Source organism: Archocentrus centrarchus, chromosome 13 (assembly GCF_007364275.1).
Source record: "Archocentrus centrarchus isolate MPI-CPG fArcCen1 chromosome 13, fArcCen1, whole genome shotgun sequence".
Lineage (NCBI taxonomy): Eukaryota > Metazoa > Chordata > Actinopteri > Cichliformes > Cichlidae > Archocentrus > Archocentrus centrarchus.
In genome coordinates this window covers 42,251,199-42,271,816 of record NC_044358.1, presented here as the reverse complement: position 1 = coordinate 42,271,816, position 20,618 = coordinate 42,251,199, and the positions used below count along the sequence as shown (strand labels likewise).

Genomic DNA, 20,618 nt, shown 5'->3' with positions numbered 1-20,618 from the left:
ACATTAATTTTGGTTGAGGTGGTTGAACTGCCTCAGGCTAAAAATTATGCTTGTTATTCACAGTACACACACACACACACACACACACACACACACACACACACACACACACACACACACACACACACACACACACACATACACACACACACACTTCAAATAAATGTAAACCCATAACACAACTTTCAAATCACTTCCCTATGGCAAGAGCTTTTTTTTTTTTTTTTTTAAATGGGATAAAACACTCCACGTTGTGTTACAAAGTGTGTCTAGACTTTGCCTCTGTTACATTAATACATGAATTTCAAAGATGAGTCACAACAGCTACGAGGAGCATAGATTGCCTGGCGCTCAGAGACACTGTATTGCCATCAACACTGTATTGCCATCAACACTTTGCTGTTTTGGATCCCTCCAAATGTTAATGGTGCCATCAGCTGAAGTTAGGAGCATCAGCTCCTCCCTGCCCTCTGTGATCTACCGCTGCAGCTGAGGAAGCCAGCAGACGGATTCTATATGTAAATGTAATGAAAGCTGGTGATGTGAATTCTTTTGAGAGGCTTTTGGTGTACCTGTGCAAAGGCAATGAAGAGCAGCTGTTCATGGGTGTATTTGAGGCCAGGCAGGGGCCTCTCTGGACCATGTTCCCTCACCCATTTCTGATATGCCTGGGAAGAGAGAAAGGGAGTGTGAGGAGGGATCAATAATAATGACGGACAAGAGATGTAAATGAAGTAATAGCCACTCACCTTGTGTCCAAAATAGTATATTTTCCAAGTTAAAATATGATCCAAAACCAAACAGGACCTCTAACAAAAAAGTCATGCTCTCTTCCATCAGTCTAACTAACTGACTTGACTAACAGGCACCCCCACTGGTGCATTCAATGCCACCATTTACCTTGTTTTAAAAGCTTTCACGCACTCCCTTTTGACTTTTGTATCTGCGTGCACAAAACACTCCTTACTTCAATGTGGGCTGCTCAAAATGAAATTTAATTATGCAGCACCCTGGATTTTCCACTATCCAAGAAAACACACAGGCAAATATTCAAGTAAAAGGAATTCAAATCAAATTGTTTATCTTTTATCTTGATTCAGGGGCACTTCTGCTCTTTATTTTAATGCAAATAAAGCACAGTGGTTTATGAAGAACAAAGAGAGGGGGATTTTGAGACAGAGCAGACACACAGGCTTTGCCTACTGATAGCGGGAATTCTAATTTTTAGATTCTGCCAAGCCACAGTGACCCTATTTGAAGAATGATTATATCGGTCATAACTTACATAGTACGACAGCTTCAGCCCTCCCATATCTGCTATGTTCTCACCCAGTGTCAGACGGCCATTCACCTACACAGAAAGGAAACTCGTGAGACACTGAAAACAGTTCAGCAATTATCCTTACCCTTACCCTAGTATTTCATATACTTAAAGGATGTACTGGATGGAAGTTGTGATGTAAGGAGACGGCTACTTTTCCAGACAGTTTGCAGTGCGCTGATCTGATGAGTCTGTAATCTTACGGAAAGATTTTGGCACTTAGGAAGTAAATTATTTGCTTCATTTGCATCCTGTGAGATAATAAAAGTGATAACTGTCATATCTGTGTATGTATCTATAGGCTAAAAGAAGGCAGTGAGCTACCCTTAGAAAAATGTCTGGAAAAAGGGAGGAAGCAGCTAGCTTAGTGCTGTCCTTAACTAAAATTAATAAACAAACAAACAAGCAGAACCTCTAATGCTCACTAATTCTGTTATATTTTAATTTTGTGGTCCTTATGTGGGTTACGTGTGCAGTGCGTCAGAGGAAGCCAGTTATTTCCCCTTGCTTAGTTCAAACATGCTTAGCCTCAACTAAGCTACGTGTAAGTACTTTAAGCTTATTGCCTACTAGGTCTAACTTTATGTTTGAAACACAGACAATTTTATTGTTTGACTCTTGGTAATAAAATGAATAAGTACAGCTTCCAAAATATCAGTCTCTCTTTACTTTTGGAAAGTACAAAAACATAGAAATATTTAGTATTTCACCAAGGCGATAAAGCTAGTAAAATATCGCCAGCTCATTTAAACAGAAGGCCTTCAAACCAATGCATTTTTATGTTTCTTTACAGCCGGTGGACTGGAGAGACATGGAGTAAAAATATAATGGTCAGAAATGAAGCAGCAGAAACCAAGATTTTGACTTTTCAGCACCAGAAAAATCACTGACATTATGTTAGAACTGTCCTGTCACCATTTTCATAGTTTGTAACGTTTTTTTTTTAAATAAAAAACTTGTAATCTTTAAATACTGTCTGATGATCCTGACTCAGGGTCTAACACCTGACAAAGCTCAGTCACTGGACTCTAAAACTAACGGAGCGCTCTCTTAGATACATATCCAGTAATCATGTACAGCTTTGCTCAGACAACCAAAGTATAGCAGTGAAGTAGTCATCAGATCACAGATGGACCCTACTTTCCGTATGCTTCTCAATATAAAGCTAATATCAGCCAAAAACCCATATGTCTGTGTCATGCTGTTATAGAAATTGTCTGCACAATTAGAGACTCGAGAAGTGTGTGTGTGTGCAAGCCCACCCTCTGACTATAAACAGTGAAGTTATCGTAGAGCTTGACAATACATTCGGCCTTCTTCTGGAACTTTCTGTAGGACTCCTCGGTCCACCACTGTTTGAGGTTACCATGGCGGTCGTACTGGCCCCCTAGGGACATGAACCATTGCATCACTAAGATGAGGGGCAAAAGGGCAGGGGAGGGGTGAGTGTTAGCTTGGAGACAACACAACCTGTAACTTTCCTTCACAGTCCAAAGACCTGCCCAGCATGCTCAAGCCATTAGAGGCAAAACACAGTGGCTGATGTATCCTGTTCATGAGCCAACAGAACAAATGGTTCAGCCAAATTACATTTGTGCAACTAAAAATGATGGTGGACGATCTGGCAGAGAAGCTTGTTTTGCAGAAACCTGCCAGTCGCATGTTATTCCAGCATTTTGGTTGGTGGCTGGCAGAAATTTAGCACCCTCATTAAAAAATTTCTGTGGATCTTACAGGGCAGCACTTTTGACTGGAAACCAAAGTTAGAGACTGTGTCTCAAAATAGTCTTTGCACATCTGCCCAGTTTAAATTTTATAAAATTATATATATATATATATATATATATATATATATATATATATATATATATATATATATATATATATATATAGAGAGAGAGAGAGAGAGAGAGAGAGAGAGAGAGAGAGAGAGAGAGAGAGAGAGAGAGAGAGATAGATAGATAGATAGATAGATAGATAGATAGATAGATAGATAGATAGATAGATAGATAGATAGATAGATAGATAGATAGATAGATAGATGAAGGTATGCTGAACTGTTTTTCTGTGAAACTGAACAGTGGACGGAGTACAAATCAAAATGGGGAAACAACTGTAGATGCTCAGATTTTATTGTAAAGAGTAATGGGTGAAGAGGTTGTCATTCTTACCCCAGTCATCATATCCATGTGTCAGCTCATGGCCGATGATTGCTCCTATGCCTCCATAATTCAGAGACCTGAAGTAAGAAGGAGAAAGATGAACTTTGCTCAAAACTCAAACTTTCTTGGTACTGACAGCTGCCTGGATAGTACACAGTGCACATTAATTTTCTTTATAGGATCATTTGCAACTGAATACAATCCAAAATTACTTTTGGCTAATGGCAGCAAACTTCAGATTTGCTGTGTCATTTTGTTGACTTTATCGTCACTGTTTTTTGTGGTCATTATTCTCCAGCTGTCTCCTGTGGCAACTTTGCACTGCTAAAGCAAAGTTGGTGGACACTTTGGGAAATACACTGTTTCGACTCAAGTGAGACGAAAAGTTAGATGCCAGTTTCATATCTGGCTTTTAAATATGTGGCAAACCTGGTTAGTGTAAATACTGGACACTCGATCTGGGAGGGCAGCCCAGCTGTGCTTATTGTATGGATTGAAGATGTTAATGGTGAAGGACCAGTGTTGCTGCTGCCCATTTTTTTCTCAACAGAGCCAAGATAACCATTTTCCTTTCATCTCAGTCTTTATGCTAAGCTGCAGTGCTGAGGTCTGTTTGCTGGGGTCAGTTTGACTACAGCTGTGGTTTGGTTCAGGTAAAGGTATGGCAAAAACAGACTTTGACACAGCAGGTTTGTGCAGTCAACTGCCCGCTGGCCCTGACCCCATGTTCCCATTTAGCCCAGTCACTAAAGGAACCTTTCTAGACTCTAAGCACCAGGGCTAAGTTGTGCCATTGTATCCATTTATTTATATCCCACAGCACTCCAAGCACCTGAAAATCTGTCCAGGTAAAAATTTCTAGTCTGAGCTTGGCACTACAGATATCCAAAGTTAGGACAGTAGGTACAGGACTGGTACTGTACATCAGAACACTTTAAATCAATCAAAAGGCACACTGCTTTGTTCTAAAGTCTCTCATTAAAGTCAGCTATTTAGCCCTCTCTCTGTGTGTTCACTTGTCCTCTTGTCCTCATTAGGAAATCTGCTCAGCCAAGCCAGATGAAAAACAAGATGCACTTGAGATCTAATTTGGGATCCGTGTGGTTCAGATTGCTATTGAATATAAATCAGTTTAATGCCACATTTTTCTTGTTCACATTGGTTAGAAAACATCAACTATTTGCTTCACATGAGGAAACAATAAGCACTGGGACCTTTAGCTGTACTGTAAACATAAATCGTAATTTCCCAAAATTCAGCACCCAGTAACACATGTACATGCCCACAGCTTGTACGTTTCCCTCCTGCTGTCCCCTGCTTCCAAAACACAGCAGGTCACTTCACCTCTCCTTCACCCCCGCTCCCGGCTGGGGTGTGGTGTCTTTTGCAGCACATGCAGAAATGGAGAACGATGAGAGGGCAGACTCAGGGCTATTCACATGGCTACGTCTGAAAATGACTTTCTGACAGGTAGTCGATACGCTGCCTCACACTGGGCTCAACTCCCTCGCTAAACTAACTGGCTGATTGAAGCTTCATTATACTCAACGTGATAGCGGAGAGGTGTGTGTGTGTGTGTGTGTGTGTGTGTGTGTGTGTGTGGGAGAGAGAGCGAGAGAGGGAAAGTTTATGGGAGGTTAGGGCTACTGCAGTAATAACTTCATGGGGACAGGTGCACACACACTCACTCTCCTACAATCATTAATTAATATTGATTAGCATGCATGGGAGCAGGTAGTGGAAGTAGTGGTGATCACCCTTAATGAAGACATAGAAGTGTTAGCTAATGTTGGGTACACCAACCGTTAGCTTTAATTAGCTTATATTTGTGTGTGGGTGTGGTTGTTCAGAGGAGTTGTATGAATGCAGCAGGTGTAGCTACTTGCACTGTATTGTATGTATCTGCTTAGAATACTGCTCAGTAGTGGCAGCAGTGAGTTGCTGCTTTGGTTAACAAAGAGAGCTGAGTGTTGAGTGGAGATGTAACGGTTTCCTTGCTCTTTCCTCAGGGCTGCGCTGCAACGCGTTCTTTATGACCACACTGAAACTCTTTGGATTGATTTCCCTCCTTCCAGGCATCTGTTTAATTTGAATTCACACTACTACTGTATGAAAAAACAAACAAAAAAACTTGCACATAGTTCAAGTTTATTTTTAACTGCTTTACCATCAAAGCGAACTGTCATGGTCCCTGTGTTTTGAACCCAGGATTTTGAGTTATTGGAGTTTTCTTTAGCTTTATATATTTGTTCTGTATTCTGGTTTTGTATTTTCTTGTTGCAGCATTTTCTGGTTTGTCTCTTTATATTTATATGCTCAGGTTTTTCATTTCTTGTACTTCTGTTCTTGGTTTCAGTCTGTTTCTGTTTCCTTGTATCCTGGTTTCCTCCTGCCTCCCTTGTGTTTCCGTGTCTGGCTTAGTCCTCACCTCTGTGTTTATCTTTTGTGCTTTGAGTCAAGTTAATCTTGTTTCCCTCTTCAGTTGTGGCTTACTTCCTGTTTTATTTTGGCAGCTGTTCTCCTCTGTATTGTGTGTCTAGTTTAACTTTCTCCCTAGTCATTATGTTAATTATTCCCAGCTGTGTTCCCACCTGTTTCCCATCCTCTGCGTTATATTTATTGCCTCAGTCTTCCCTTGTCCTCTGTCGTGTGTTCCCACATGGCTCTGTCTTTCCTCGTGTGTTCTCTGAACTGGGCGCATATTTAGGATTTTCTCTAATCCACACAGGCTTAAATGTACAGTATATGGAAAATAAGGCTTAACATTTCTGCCATAAATCATGAAAACCTGCTTCAATGCAATACCTCGTGGCCATAACATACAACACAAACCATTATGTTCAGTATGCTCTGTTACCATCTATGTTAGTCAAGTCTCAAGTGGATTGTCAGAGAGTCACAGAGTAGAAATAAAAAGTGGTGATTTGAAAGGTAGTGAGGTATTCCATGAACTTAAGGTATGTTTTGACAAATGATCTGTAGCAATATTAATTTAAAAAGCTGAAAATCATTAAATATACAGTATTAGAGTTTCATTGCCTAATACATGCAAAACTGCTTGATCTGTTAAAGAAAAAAATGCAACTTCATAATTTTTTGGGGGTAAGTCAGATATGAGAACAACTGGGAGAAACAGAACTGACAGAAAGAGAGAGACAGGGAGGCTGTCTACTTTCATGCACCATCAAATTACTCAATGGGCTCAAATTTAGGTGACCTCTCAATGACACCTGTTCCATTAGCAGGACCTTGTTCAGTAATTGAGCTCTTGGTGGGTAGTTAAATTGGTTTAATCAGGTGTGGTGGGACTGGAGGGGAAGCAGAGGGTTCCCAGAGTAACGTAGACTTCAATGACCTTGTTGTGGCTGTGGGGATGTTACCTCCCTGCAGACAGCAGCAGGGAAAGGCAGAGAACATAAGAGTGCTACTTACTGTGGAAACTCTGGGTTATAGAGAGTGGGCTGAAGGATGCCAGCAGGAAAGACTGTAAGACAGACAAAAAAGCAACATGAACACAGTTACTGTATCTACATATTCCAACATGCTGAAACCTGAAACTCTTCAAATATCCAAAGTGATGGCATGATCAGAAGATTCCATCCACTCATCACAGGCATGAATGCAGTTTTGGCTTTTTAATTGTTTCTCTGAACTCTTATTTTCCCAGGTGGGAATGAGTGCACAGCATACACCTTTAATGCCTTTAATAAAACAAAAAAACTGGCTGCAGAAGTTTGAATATATTTTGGTTCTTCTCTAATTCACACAGTGCACAAGATATTCATGTCCATGATGAGTATACGTAAACTCCTGACCACAACTGTAAATATCTGAGCAAAGACGTAGGAGTAATGTAGAAATCAGCCTGCTTAGAAGGAGCAAGTTCTTGCTTCAGAAAAAAGCTGGATTTGCCAGATATCTTTAATCTCCTACTGTAAATGTTTCCACACTTTCACATGCTTTTAAGAAGACACTCAGTTTGTTAAAAACCCTGCTATGTGTTGAAGTCTTTCAAATATAAGAAATTTCAAATGGTGCCCTTTGGTGCTGTCAACCTTTGAATTTAATCCATCTTTCAATCTTGAGCTTCAATCAGCTTGTTACTGACAGGTCGTTTACAGGATGTCAGCTTCATGTTCTCTGTGGTCTTAAAGGTCCTGGAAACCTGTTTTTTTTTTTCAGTGAGGACTTTACTGTAAGTAGTGGTGGCTCATGTGAACACAAAATGCTTCAAACCAATCTGAAGGCCACAAATGGAAAAAAGGGGGATGTGTATTAAGTGAAGAGTTTAGCAGTAACGCTTATGAAGCATTATTAGACTGGAAAGCAAAACAACAGTGATGTAGTAGCTTATCAGGCTCACGATCCGTCACAGTTTACAGCAGGGGTCACCAACCTTTTTGAAACTGAGAGCTACTTCATGGGTACTGAGTCATACAAAGGGCACCAGTTTGACACGCTCTTCTGAAATAACAAATTTACTCAGTTTGCCTTTAGTTATACATTATCAATAATGATTAATGATACTCATCTATGAGAAGACACTGATCATGTTAATGGTTTCTCCCAATAATTAGCAATGAAAACAAGGTGGGAAACATATCAATATTCAGCACTTTATCTCTTTTAATCTCAGTAATTGTCACATTTTTAGATAATCACTTACATCACTACATTTCATAGGAAAAATGTCCAATTTTCACTAGCCATTCACAAACATTTTTTTAGCAAATCATGAACTATGTTGCACCATGTTTCAAAAAGTTATTATGTAATGTTAAAGAAAAATCAACTTACATATTTTTAAATAAATCTTGTCACATTTTGAACTCATGACCAAATCTGCTGCATTTTTAACAAAATTATAACTTATATGTCATGAACACACTTTTAAATTGAACACAATTCCTCAATATTTTAATTAAACTTTGCCATGACACTGCCATGTTGCCACTAACATCTGGCATTGGTTTCTTTATTAGTGAGAAGACTGGCATTGCATGCTGTTCACCAGTGCACTGTAATCTGGTGTGTAACTTGAAACTGCAACTGTGAGTGCATCTTTCAGATGTGCATCAGTGAGGCATGTTCTGTGTTTGTTCTTGATGAAGTTCATGTCAGAAAACGCTGATTCACAGAGATAGGTTGAACCAAACAGGCTGGCAACCTTCATAGCTGCTGTGCATACACCACTGTACTTCTCTGTGTCAACAAGGGACCAAAAGTTTGGTGCAGTCTGGTAAACTTTGAGGTGTAGGTCATTTTGCAATGTTATGATTTCCATCTCCACCTGTCCAGCATCCAAGTTGAATGTTGCACTTAGTTTCTCAGCAAAGTATGTTGTGTCCACATTCATGAAAGGATTGGAAATGAATGACACACATGGCTCAAGCTGATCAAGATCACAAAACCTATTCTCAAAGTCTTGCCCAAGTCTGTTTATGACTTCACAGTACTTTTCTGCAACTTTGTCAAATGTGTCAGATGCAGAAGCATTGTTTTTCAGCACCAACTGCACAGAGGGAAAGTGCAGCACTTTTTTTCTCTGTAAATCCACAGAGAAAATGTTCATCTTGGCTTTAAATGCATTTAAAGCACTTATCATATCAACAACAGTTTTACCTTTGCCTTGCAGCTCGCAGTTCAAGACGTTTAGTTTCCCAGTAATGTCCGTCAAAAATGCAAGGTCAAGGGTCCACTCTGTGTCTTCTAGCAGTGAGACGTCTTCGCCTTTGGACTGCATGAACTCTTTGATTTCACCCAAAAGTGACAAAAAACGAAATAAAACTCGTCCTCTGCTGAGCCATCGGATTTCTGTGTGTAGCAGCAGTTCACCATATTCAGCTGACATTTCCTCCAATAGCACCTTGAAAATCCTGTGCTGTTTAGCTTTGGAGCGGATGTTGTTAATTATTTTTACAACGGGAGTCATCACGTGCTCAAAGCCGATCACTTTTGCACATAACGCCTGCTGGTGAATGACACAGTGATAATGCAGAAATGTTGGGAAGTCTGGGTCACCTTTACAGTGAGCGATGAAACCTGTATGTCGGCCGATCATAGCAGGAGCCCCGTCTGTTGTCACCGCCACCAGTTTTTCCAATGCTACCTTCTTCTGCACGAAAAACTCCTTCAGCGTGTTATAAATGTCAACTCCCCTCGTAGTTGTCTTTAAGGGCAGTAGTGTCAGGAGTTCTTCTCTTGTGGAGAAATCTTCAAACACCATCCGGATGAAGACCAATAGCTGCGCTGTACTGCTGCCGTCCACGGACTCGTCGCACTGGATGCTAAACCACCTGCACTTTGCCAGATCCCGGTCCAGCTGATCGGCCAGGTTACCAGACATAGCTGACACTCGTCTAGCCATCGTAGATGCCCCCAGTTGGACGTCGGAGAGAGTACAGATTAGATCGGTTCCATTTTTGTCGTCTTTAAGTACAGTGTTAGCTATTATCATCATTGCTTCTTTGACAACTGCTCCATCTGAAAATGCCTTCTTCTTCTTGATCAGAAAATGTGTAGCTCTGAACGAGGCTTCGGTTGCTTTTAGTGACTTTTTTCCCGCCCTCGTGAAAAAAGATTGTTGCTTACCCAAAGCTGCCTTTAGCTCACTGGCTTTTTCTGCACGTAGTGCGCTTCCCGGTGGGTAGTTAGCATGGTAATTTTTGTGACACGTAGTGAAATGTCTCTCAATATTGTGCCGCTTTGCCGTCGCTACGGTCGCCCCACAAATGAGACACACGCAGGTTTCTTTCACAACCGTAAAAAAGAACTCCTTCTCCCATTCCTCGTTAAAGTGATAAGTTTTCTTTCTTTTTCAGCCATATTTTTGGGGAAAGAAACTGCACTCAGCGCCCATCTTCGCTGTGTCCGCTAGCCTACGTTCCATTAGCACTGGTTTTGTCATGCGCACAATACTGACCATTGAATTAGAACTAGAGTAAGTCAGAGTTCACCCTAACTTTTCTAAACGTCATGTATAATGAGGATATTTTTAAGATACTGTCATTTTTAAAGCTATATAAATGCAAGTGTGATTATAAAAAAGAATAGCAACAGAATAAAAATTTTTTTAGACACAGCTCACTAGTGAGTTGTGCTATTTTTAGAACGGGCCTGCGGGCGACTCATGTGGTCCTTGCGGGCGACCAGGTGCCCGCGGGCACCGTGTTGGTGAGCCCTGGTTTACAGGTTAATGGAATATATGAAGCACAGAAAGAAAGTGATACGTTTTATTGTCATTGTCTGGCTGTACTGGACGAACTAATGAGAATTAAAATCCAGCGAGAAGTTAAAGTAGTGCAAACAGTTATATCCAGGACAAATTAATCTAATTTCCCTGACAATACAATCTGAGCAGTGAGCAGTGAGCTGGTGGACGGATGGATAATGGACACCTTGCTATAGGCTCATTGGACCTTCAGAAGGGCAAGATAAAAATGGATCTAAATTTTTTTAAAACTTTTGTACCTCAACAAACATTTTTCTTAACAAGGTTACTTCATGTTATTACAACCAAACATTTAGTTTGAGCCACCTAACATATACTTTTTCAACATCCCAGTCAGAGGAAACTGGGTTCCAAAATATTTCCCCACATGGTATTTTACTCTCAACAAGCACAATGCTACTGAATACACAATGGCAGTTTCTCCTATATAAATAAACAGCTGGCAGATGCCAATGAATAGATCATAGTAGCCAGAGATCTAGCGCTATTTGTTTAAGTAGCCAAGCGCATCAGTCAAAAGCACACCCATGTGCTACTTCACCACAAGTTTACACACATTATTCAATCATAACCAAGCAAAAATGATCAAATGTCAGACTGAATTTAAGAACATCAAGTTGTCTGTCTGATCATCGTCATCACTTCTTACATGCTTCTTAAACACTGCTAAACCACTGGCTTACTTTAAAACATATCTTGATTGCCTGTATGTGCCTTGTATTGTGGCTCATCTGTGGGCTCTGAAAGGGAAACTCCTACAAATACATATTTAATGAGGTCAACTGCAAAAATAACTGTGTCCACAGGCACGGATTAACTAATGCTCTGCACCAGAGCCAGCCTCTCTTTAGGTGTTAAAAAGCTACTGTCAGGACTCAATGAAGACACAGGGTCAGTTTTGGGACTGAAAGTAGGGGACATGGGTACTGAACTTCTGTGTCTCTGCCATGAAATGTACTTACTAATGAGGACAGAAAGCTGCAGCAATGCCCACCAGAAGCCAGAGGCAGATAGAGGAAGACCCAGGAGACCGGGCCACCCGTAGCCTACCAAGAGGATTGAAGACCCATGGCCACACATTCCAATGACAACCGCATGCCCACCCCAGCAGAAGGCAGAGGGAGGCCACAGATGCACAGATGGAGCTCCTCCAGCCCAGGGACAAGAGCCCCAGAGAACCCAAGGCAACGGTAAGCCAGCTCCACCCCAGAGGCCAGCCCTCTGCACAGGCCGGTGGCGGGGCCCCAGGGCCCCAGGTGCCCAAGAACCACCTGACCTCCCCCCCCAAGGAGCCTGAAGCTGCCCCGAACCACAACCCCCAAGGGAGCAGGCCAACAGCCACGCCAGAACACTCCAGAACCCTGAAGCATCCACACCCTGGGGGTAGCAGCAGCGACCAGTAGGGAGGGACTCTATGCATTGGTGGCAAGGCACAACAAATGCCAGACTCAGGTCCATCCACACACACACACACACACACACACACACACACACACACACACACACACACACACACACACACACACAGACCCACAAATACATCCACAAACAGAGACAAGTGGAAATTCTTAGAAAGACTGGATGGATGGCTCAAAACTGTGAACACAGTGCCAAAACTTTGGCTCCGTCCTGTAACTCTTCAGTTGGTCCTGGATGTTTAGAGCTGAGTCCCTGCTCTTCAGTAATAAATCTAGTATTTTATTAAAACCAAACAGAGCATAACTGAACTGTGTTTCTTGTTTTTAGTCACATTTCTTCATGGAGATCAGTACACAGTTCAAAGGTCTCCGTAAATCTTTTCTCAGCAGTGCGCACGGTCATAATTCTTTACTGGAAAGAAAGTATCCATCACAATCACTTAAAAATCATGTTGTGGCAAATGCTTATTAATAAAAAAAAAAAAAAAAAAAAAGTGTCACCACTGAAACACCTATGTCACCAGAAGCGAACATGATTTATTAAGCCTTAATTTACAGATGCGCTCTGAATCACAATGTATTCTTACCTGCACTGTCATGACAACATACATGACCGAACAGTGATTCTACTTCATTGCCTGTTATTTGTCAAAGGCCTATTTAAACACATCAACTCTCCTTATTTGTAATTGGTAACAAATAATCAACCAATTAAACACTTAAATCTGTGCACCATTTGAGTCAGTCCTTTGAACCTCATCATCATTTTGACTACAAGCTGCAGCAGTACTGACAGAAGGTTCCAGGCCACATTCACATAAAAGGCAAAAAAATCAAGAATGAAACAGTAAGTGTGGAACATCTTTTAACACTTCTGCTGCCCTGGCCTGAAAATCCACACACTTACAGAAGGGTTATTATCATTATGAAAATTCACTAAATGCAAACTGGGACAAAGCTTTGAATGTCATTTTGTCAAAAGACTGAAACAGTGGCGCTGGTGTAGCTACATATTACACCGCACCATTGAGAAACCTGCAAAATAAAAAATGCATGAATTGTATCAAGGCTGCCAAATTCCAAAGTGTCAGATTGGCAGTAGATGCAGCTCAGCTATCAGTATGAGAAGGCTGTATGATATCATTCCTGAGTAAATACACTTATGGCATGGTTTAAAAAGAATCCTATGTGACCTCCTTCTCGAGCCGTTCACAAGATTTTCAGTGAACTTGAGAAGGTCAACGTCACCAAAATCCAAACTCATCTGAAATTTTTAGTGGATATTATCAGTTTGAAAATCCTAGGTGACTTCTTTCTTGGGTTATCGCATTCACACGATTTTCAGAAAACTTGACCTCTGACCTTGAGATCAAGATTGCTGAGATTTGAACTCATGTGAGACTTTAGTAGATACACCTGTGGTACCAATTTGAAACTCCCTAGGCAACATCTTTCTCACGTTATCATGTTTTTTTCAGTAAACGGTGGGTAACAACAACACCTGAAAAAAACCTAAAAAGGCAAAAATCACAATTTTTTTTTTTTTCACAGAATTCTGGTGTCAGGATATAAGTATTCACACTCTTGTTCAATGTGGATGATGTGTCAGTTTAAGTCATAAAAGCTCCTTTTTTTCCCCCATCTCTGTCCACATTTTTCTTCAGGTTTCTTTTTTTCTTTCTCAGTCGAGTAAAATTTAATTCCTGTTACTTCCATTTATCTCGCTGGTGTCTGCATGTGGGTCCTCGGACCTGTGAATCATAACCCTGCAAACATGGTTGAAACATTTTTTGACAACAAAAACTGCACTGTCTGCGGACAGATGTCGACAATGTTTCCATGGACAATTCACACACACACACACGAAAAAATCCCTTTGTTTGGAAGTCCATGAAGGACATCAAGCAGCTGGTGGTATTCTATCAGCATCCATTTGGAACTTTAGTTCAACCAAGACGACCATCAACCAGGGATTCAGCGTCAAAACATTCATGTGGACACTATCACCATGTTTCTGGAGAGGATATTTTACATTATTAGCTAGCACCACAAATGGCAATTTAAACTAAATGTAAATGGCATTTATTCATCCATCCATCCACCCTGAAAGGATAGGCGGAAGAAAATGGATGGATGGATTTATTCAATTTAATAACAGTCCATAGAAACAGTGCAATATTTAAGAATCAATCAATTTTGCAACCTTTACACAACAGTTTTGTTAAACATTGTATTTCCACATAATTACAACTGAAATAGAGTCAGAAGCCCTTGAACTGCTACAGTTAATGGAAAACAAAATGAAAAGTTCACCGTCAGTGGCTACAACTCTTAGTGGGTTTATGTGGCTCAAAGAAACAGCTGATGCAATATTACATCATCTTCTACGTGTGTCAGTCTTATCTGATGCAATCTGTAAGAAACATTAGCATACACTTAGGATGGCAATTACAATTTTAAAGGGTGTTTAACTTTCTTTGAACACCAGTGTGCATATACGAATACACTTTTAATTAATCCTCTGTTCTATCTCCATGCAGAACCTGATTCAAGATGTCATATAAAAGGAAGCCAAAGAGTTGGCTGTGCAATTAGAAAGGGCAGCGTTATTTTGATAGAAGAACAAACTGGATGAAAAGGAATACTGGAGAAGAAGAGGAAGAGGTGAGGGCTGACTGGATTAAGTGGAGGAATAAGAGAGAAATCAAAAAATTTGTCTAGGTTAAAAAAAAAAAAAAAAGATCTGGGGGGCCTTGATGACTGTGTTTGTCTGAATCCTCCTGTCCTCCAGCATCAGCTTGTGAGCACGCCATTGATTTTTCTGCGAGAGATTTAATCCAGCAGGCAGGCGGATGCCCAACAGCGGGCCAATCTTGGGAGAAAATGAGGGGGGAGGGAGGGGTGACATGGCGAGGCTAGATTTGTTAAAACTCGGGAAGGTGTTACTGCTTGTTTTTCCTCCAGGGGGGTATTAAGTATGTGAGGTGGAGATCGAAGTAGAAAGTGAGCGATGAGAGGGAATATGATACGAGGAGGTGGATTTTTTTTTTTTTCCTTCTTCTTGCGGCCATCGTATCTGGCTTGTTGGAAACAGACGGCAACATGGTGTAATTGTGTGTAACTAATGCACAGTCCACGTTGTGGTGCAGAATGGAAATGGAGGAAGGATTGTGTACATCTGTGTGTGTGTGTGTGTGTGTGTGTGTATGTGTGTAAACAGATGACAGAGAAAACACAAATATCAGTATGTACACTGTAGAGGCACACACTCACCCATTTGGTTCTTGTTAGGGAGGTAGTAGGCATTAAGGGCCTGTGGGGGGAGAAGCCACCTGAGGAGAAAAAACAGCATCAAACAAACAGGGTTTTACAGAAGGGATTCCTCACACACACACACACACACACACACACACACACACACACACACACACACACACACACACACACACACACACACACACACACACACACACACACACACAAATCTCCATTGGAAACACACCCACCCACACCTGGATCAGAATCCAAAAAAAAACCCTCTGTGTATCTCTCTCTCTAAATCCCCTGTGAGAAATATTACGTGTGTGGGGTCCCACGGCTGAAGCTCCTCTCTGCATATGAAAACACGGACAGTTCCTTTATGGTAATCCACTTAAAGCCAGTCCAGTCGATAGGCACGAAATCTCACAAATGACTAACGCTCAAAGTGTGAGATGCCCTTGTTCTAAGAGTGAAAGACTGATGGCTGTGCGTGGACTGCGGAGAGATTGAAGGGAGACAAACACAGTGAACAGGAGGAGTATTTCTTTCTTTCTTCTCCTTATTTCACAGCGACAAGCCAGAGTGAGTGATGAAAGGTTCACTTTTTGGGTGATAAGGGGGGAGTGTGTGATTTAACTCTTCAGGGCGTTGAGTGTGGGCTAATGATACAGTTGTTTTGAGCACCTTGGAATACTAATGTGACTGTAATGTGTTGTCATAGCAGAGAGGCACTCAATCCAGGCAGACCGGGCAGTATTTTAGAAAAATGAGTCGCATGTCCCACAGCACTTTCCCACTGCCTGGCTGCTACAGATAAGTAAATCAAATGGATTTTCTGCAGCTGTGTACGTTGACTAGTATCTGTTGGTTTGATTTAGAGGAGCATCAACAAATATGTCCAACTAGAAAAGGATTCGCAGGGACACATGTACAGCATGTCAACCACGTCAGAGACACACTCACAGTTGGTTAACTATGGTGTCCGCTGAGAGCCTTGTTTAATTGCCTGCTCTGCTTGTCAGTGAGCCGATACGGCTCAGTAGTGTTAGCTTCTGAAATTATGACACTCACGCTGTTTTGTCCACTTTTTCATGGATTTTCTTGACAGACAGCTTGATGTTGAACTTGATGCTGTTGAGGATGTTCTTGAAGTAGGTCTTCTCGTCCACATCAAACTGCAAACCACACATATGAATCAGAGTGAGAACAGTTCCAATAAATATTTAGTTTGAAGAGAATAAACTGACATTTTTGGAAACGTGCCATTTGGATTCCTGAAAGGGAGATTTTACATTTTAATGTCTTTAGACAAATGATGAAGAAGCTACTTTTGCCTGCTCTCTTATTCACAGGGGGGGGGGGGGGGGGGGGGGGGGGGGGTGCCATAGTGGGTAGTGCCACACATTTGATTTGGAAAGTTTTTTTGCTAGGTGCCATCATGATGCAAACCCCAAGGAATTTGTGTCTCCCTATGGATAGTAACTTCCTTTATAACAACTGCAGGGGGTCTTTTTTTTTTAATAACTCATCGATCTGTTGTTAAGGGCTGCTTTCATTGACAGATGTGCCAGTACAGGGAGCCTAATGCCAGGTGTTAGGCTTTATGGTGCATCCCATTTGAAGACAGACTTTTCATCTGGAACAGTCCCTCAAGTTGGACTTTCAACATGGAAAGTGGAGCAGCTCCACCAACCCTGACTTAAGAAACCAAAATGGTGGCAGCGTACGTAAACATTACTAAAACTTGTAATCTGTACTGTCACTGCTGTACAGTACAGTACAGTACAGAAAACAAGCATTGCCAGTGATGCATGAAGGGCTCAATAATGTTGAGGTCCAGACCATGGTAAGGCCATTCCATAGCTGATAATCTTCCTTTGCATGTTTTTATATCAAAATCTAATGATAATTTTCTGTGTTCATAATTCCATCATTTTTGACAAGATTTCCAACACCACTGGCTGAAAACTATGACAGAGTCTCCACCGTGTTTTACAGACGGCTGCAGTAAACGAGATGGATCACCTGAAGGGCCAGATTTCAGGTCCTGTGTCTGGTCTTTGCTGGATTTCTTCCTATTTCTTTATGTCTGTCCAAATGTATTATATTTGCCATTTTTTGTACATTAAAGAAATGGGGGGAAAAAAATTGTGTTTTTTTGCGACGGACTGCAAGTAAGAAAATGCCCAAAGAAACAATTTGAAGTCAGTTCTTTGCTAAGTTGTTTGTTATGCGTAGACGAGACTGGCTCATCCCTTGAGTTAGGTGGCTTTTTATGCTTGAATAATTCATAGGTTAGTGTTAAGTGGCTTAAGAAACAACAACAACAACATTACAAGAACTGGATTGAAAATCTTTTAAAGACCTTGAGAAAGACTAGAGAACACTCAAGACCACTTTAAAAATGACAAGGTCTAGCTCCTTGGAAGCAATATATAAAGAAATGAGGGGTTGAACACAGTACTGTACCTCTCTGTCATGTCTCTCATTTTGTTACTGTTTAATTTATGGACTACACATACGTCTGCAATCTTCCTCTACTTTGAAAACTCAGACTGTCTCATTCATGGCTCACCCTGAAATTACACCAATTTAAAGCTAAAGGCGGCTGCTTGGAACGCATCGCCACAAAGAGTGGTGTTGTTGTACAAAAGGATATGTATCACGAACACGTACCACTGTAAGGATGCTCTGTTGGGAGCTATATCTGGACATTATGTGAAGGTCTTAGTTTTACTGCACTGAGCAGTTTAATACTCTTATGCCATTTTTCAGTACTAAGATTAGTAATATTCATCAGCTTTAGGTAATTCCTCATATATTATACTGTATGACCCCCCCCCCCCCCCCCCCCCCCCCTTCCCTCCTAATTTCAAACTCCCAACTGCTGAGGAAATATCTGGATTTATTTATAAGAAATCTAAACCCACCTGTCACCATGACCCACTTCCCACTCATGTGGCTAAATCCTGCTTGTCCTCTCTCTCCTTTAATAATCAACGTTATTCCCGAATTTCTGGCTTTGTTCCTCTACCTCTTAAAACAGCTGTGTTAATTCCAGTTCTTAAGAAATCTGGTGCAGACCCTTTCAACCTAAACAAATCTCATCCAATTTCTAATTTACCTGTTCTTTAAAAAACTGTTCTACAGATTTAATATCACCTTACTAACAATAATGTGTTCAAACAATTTTAGTCTGGTTTTCAGGCACTTCACAATCTATTGATGGCAGCTGACTCTGGTCTGTTAACCGTACTTGTGCTTCTTGATCTGAGCTCTGCCTTTGACACTGTTGCTCATGATGTTCTGTTAAAGAGGTTAGAATCTGCTGGTATCAGTGGCACTTCACAGAGATACCAGCAGATTCATATCCCAGTCATACCAACAGTTAAAAAAATTCAGATCACAAGTTTGTCCAGTTGTCAGTGATGTTCCCCAGGGCTCTGTCTTAGGCCCCCTTCTATTTATTTATCTTATACCTTTAGGATACATTTTTTAGGACATTTGTCATACATTTTCATTCTCGTGTTGATAACACTTAAACTCTATCGGCCAACCCAGCCTGGTTCCACTCTCTCATGTTCTTCTCTCATGGACTGCTTACGTGAGATAAAATCATGGTTGTCTGCCAATTTTCTCAAATTAAACAGTGATAAAACGGAGTTTTCCAGTTTGTTTTCAATAGCAATTTAAATTTTAAAACACATCAATAATATCACTCAGTATGCCTATTTACACTTAGGTAATATAAGTCCCATCCATTGCAGCTAACATTACTGCTATCTTGTACATGCTCTGGTTACATCTTGTATTAATAATTGTAATTCTATCCTCTCTGGTTTACCACACCAACTTCTCCATAGACTTCAACTGGTTCAAAAAGCAGCTGCTTGTGTCATTACCAGAACCCCTTCCACAGAACTTGTGCATGTCACCACTCCTTCCCTTACTCTAAACTCCTCCTCTGTTACTCTCATATTCACCTGCTCTACTGACCACCGTGGGCTTTAGAGCTTTCAGTCGAGTGGCCCCTCATCTTTGGAACTCTCTCCTGCATCACATTCACAATATTGATTCTCTCACTATTTTTAAAGCCTTTTTAAGCTTATCTATTTTATTTGTTGACTTTTTAATTCTATGACGTATTGACTTTTAATTCTATGGTGTTTTCCAACTGTTATTTTATGCATACTGTGATTTCACTACTTAATTGCTTGAACGGTATCCTTGAGTGTCCTGAAAGGAACCTATAAATAAAATGTATTACTGTATTGCATTGTAATGTATTATTATTATTATTTAGAAACCTTCCTAAGCAAATCTGACCATTCAGTTGCACCCTATACCTATATACTGTTGGTGACTTTAGGGGCATTTTAATGGAATTAATAATATCACCTATGTTGTGGTATAGATTATTCAAGAAGTACTCCTACTGTGGTGATGAAATGAACACTTATGGGATATTTTGGATGGAAGTGTGAGACAGCAGTCTCCACCACCATTATCATCTGATGAGGAAAAATGGTGTTCATCACTCCAGAAGGGTTCCAGTGACTTGGTGAATCAATGCCAAGCCACAGTGAAGCTGTTCTGGTTTCATGTCGTGACCCAGTTTCCTTTGTCATCTTTCTACTTACACTACAAGAACTCAGTAATTTGAAATTTTGGCATTATTTAATTTGGGAAAAACAAACAATATCAACAAAAACCACAGTATATAAAAATGATACATTCCCAAATTATTTCTCAGATGCCAGGAAATTACTGGGTTTTTTTTATATTAAAGAAATAAATTGTAGTGTCTCAATTAACGAGCTAGCAGAGGTGCTGTTCAGTCCTGAGTACAGTTTTTGTGCCAAACCTCATTTCTAAAATATTTATTAATGATTATATATTGTTTGTGGATGTGTGACATGATGTGGGGTCAACAGAACTAAAGTTAGCCACTAATTAAGTTATATTATGTGGTGACTGAAAGCATCGTCTTTTTGTTTCAGTAGAAGGAGGGTTCTACTCCTCCTGCAGTGGCGCCTGAGTCCTGGCATTAAAATGCACTTGCAGTAGTTTATTGTACACAGACCGATTCTGTTCACTTGGCAAAAGAATTTAATGTATCTTGCTTTGTAACATCTCCATCCTTTAAACTGGCAGTAAACACATCATTGCTCATGCTTGCTCTTTTTCGCTTGTTGAGTCTCACAGGGCTAGATGAGCCTCTGTGA

The 20,618-nt window shown here is 40.7% G+C and overlaps 1 protein-coding gene across 1 annotated transcript in view; it reads right to left on the bottom strand.

Moving 5' to 3' along the window:
* Window positions 1-20,618, bottom strand: part of ecel1 (endothelin converting enzyme-like 1) — a 50,795-nt gene that overhangs the window by 2,941 nt on the left and 27,236 nt on the right. Inside the window, exons 10-16 of the mRNA XM_030745383.1 lie at window positions 16,465-16,568; window positions 15,406-15,464; window positions 6,916-6,967; window positions 3,493-3,560; window positions 2,584-2,708; window positions 1,286-1,351; window positions 573-668 (exon numbers count right to left, since the gene is read on the bottom strand). Of these exons, the coding sequence (XP_030601243.1) occupies window positions 573-668; window positions 1,286-1,351; window positions 2,584-2,708; window positions 3,493-3,560; window positions 6,916-6,967; window positions 15,406-15,464; window positions 16,465-16,568 (570 nt within the window). The remainder of the gene's footprint in view (window positions 1-572; window positions 669-1,285; window positions 1,352-2,583; window positions 2,709-3,492; window positions 3,561-6,915; window positions 6,968-15,405; window positions 15,465-16,464; window positions 16,569-20,618) is intronic.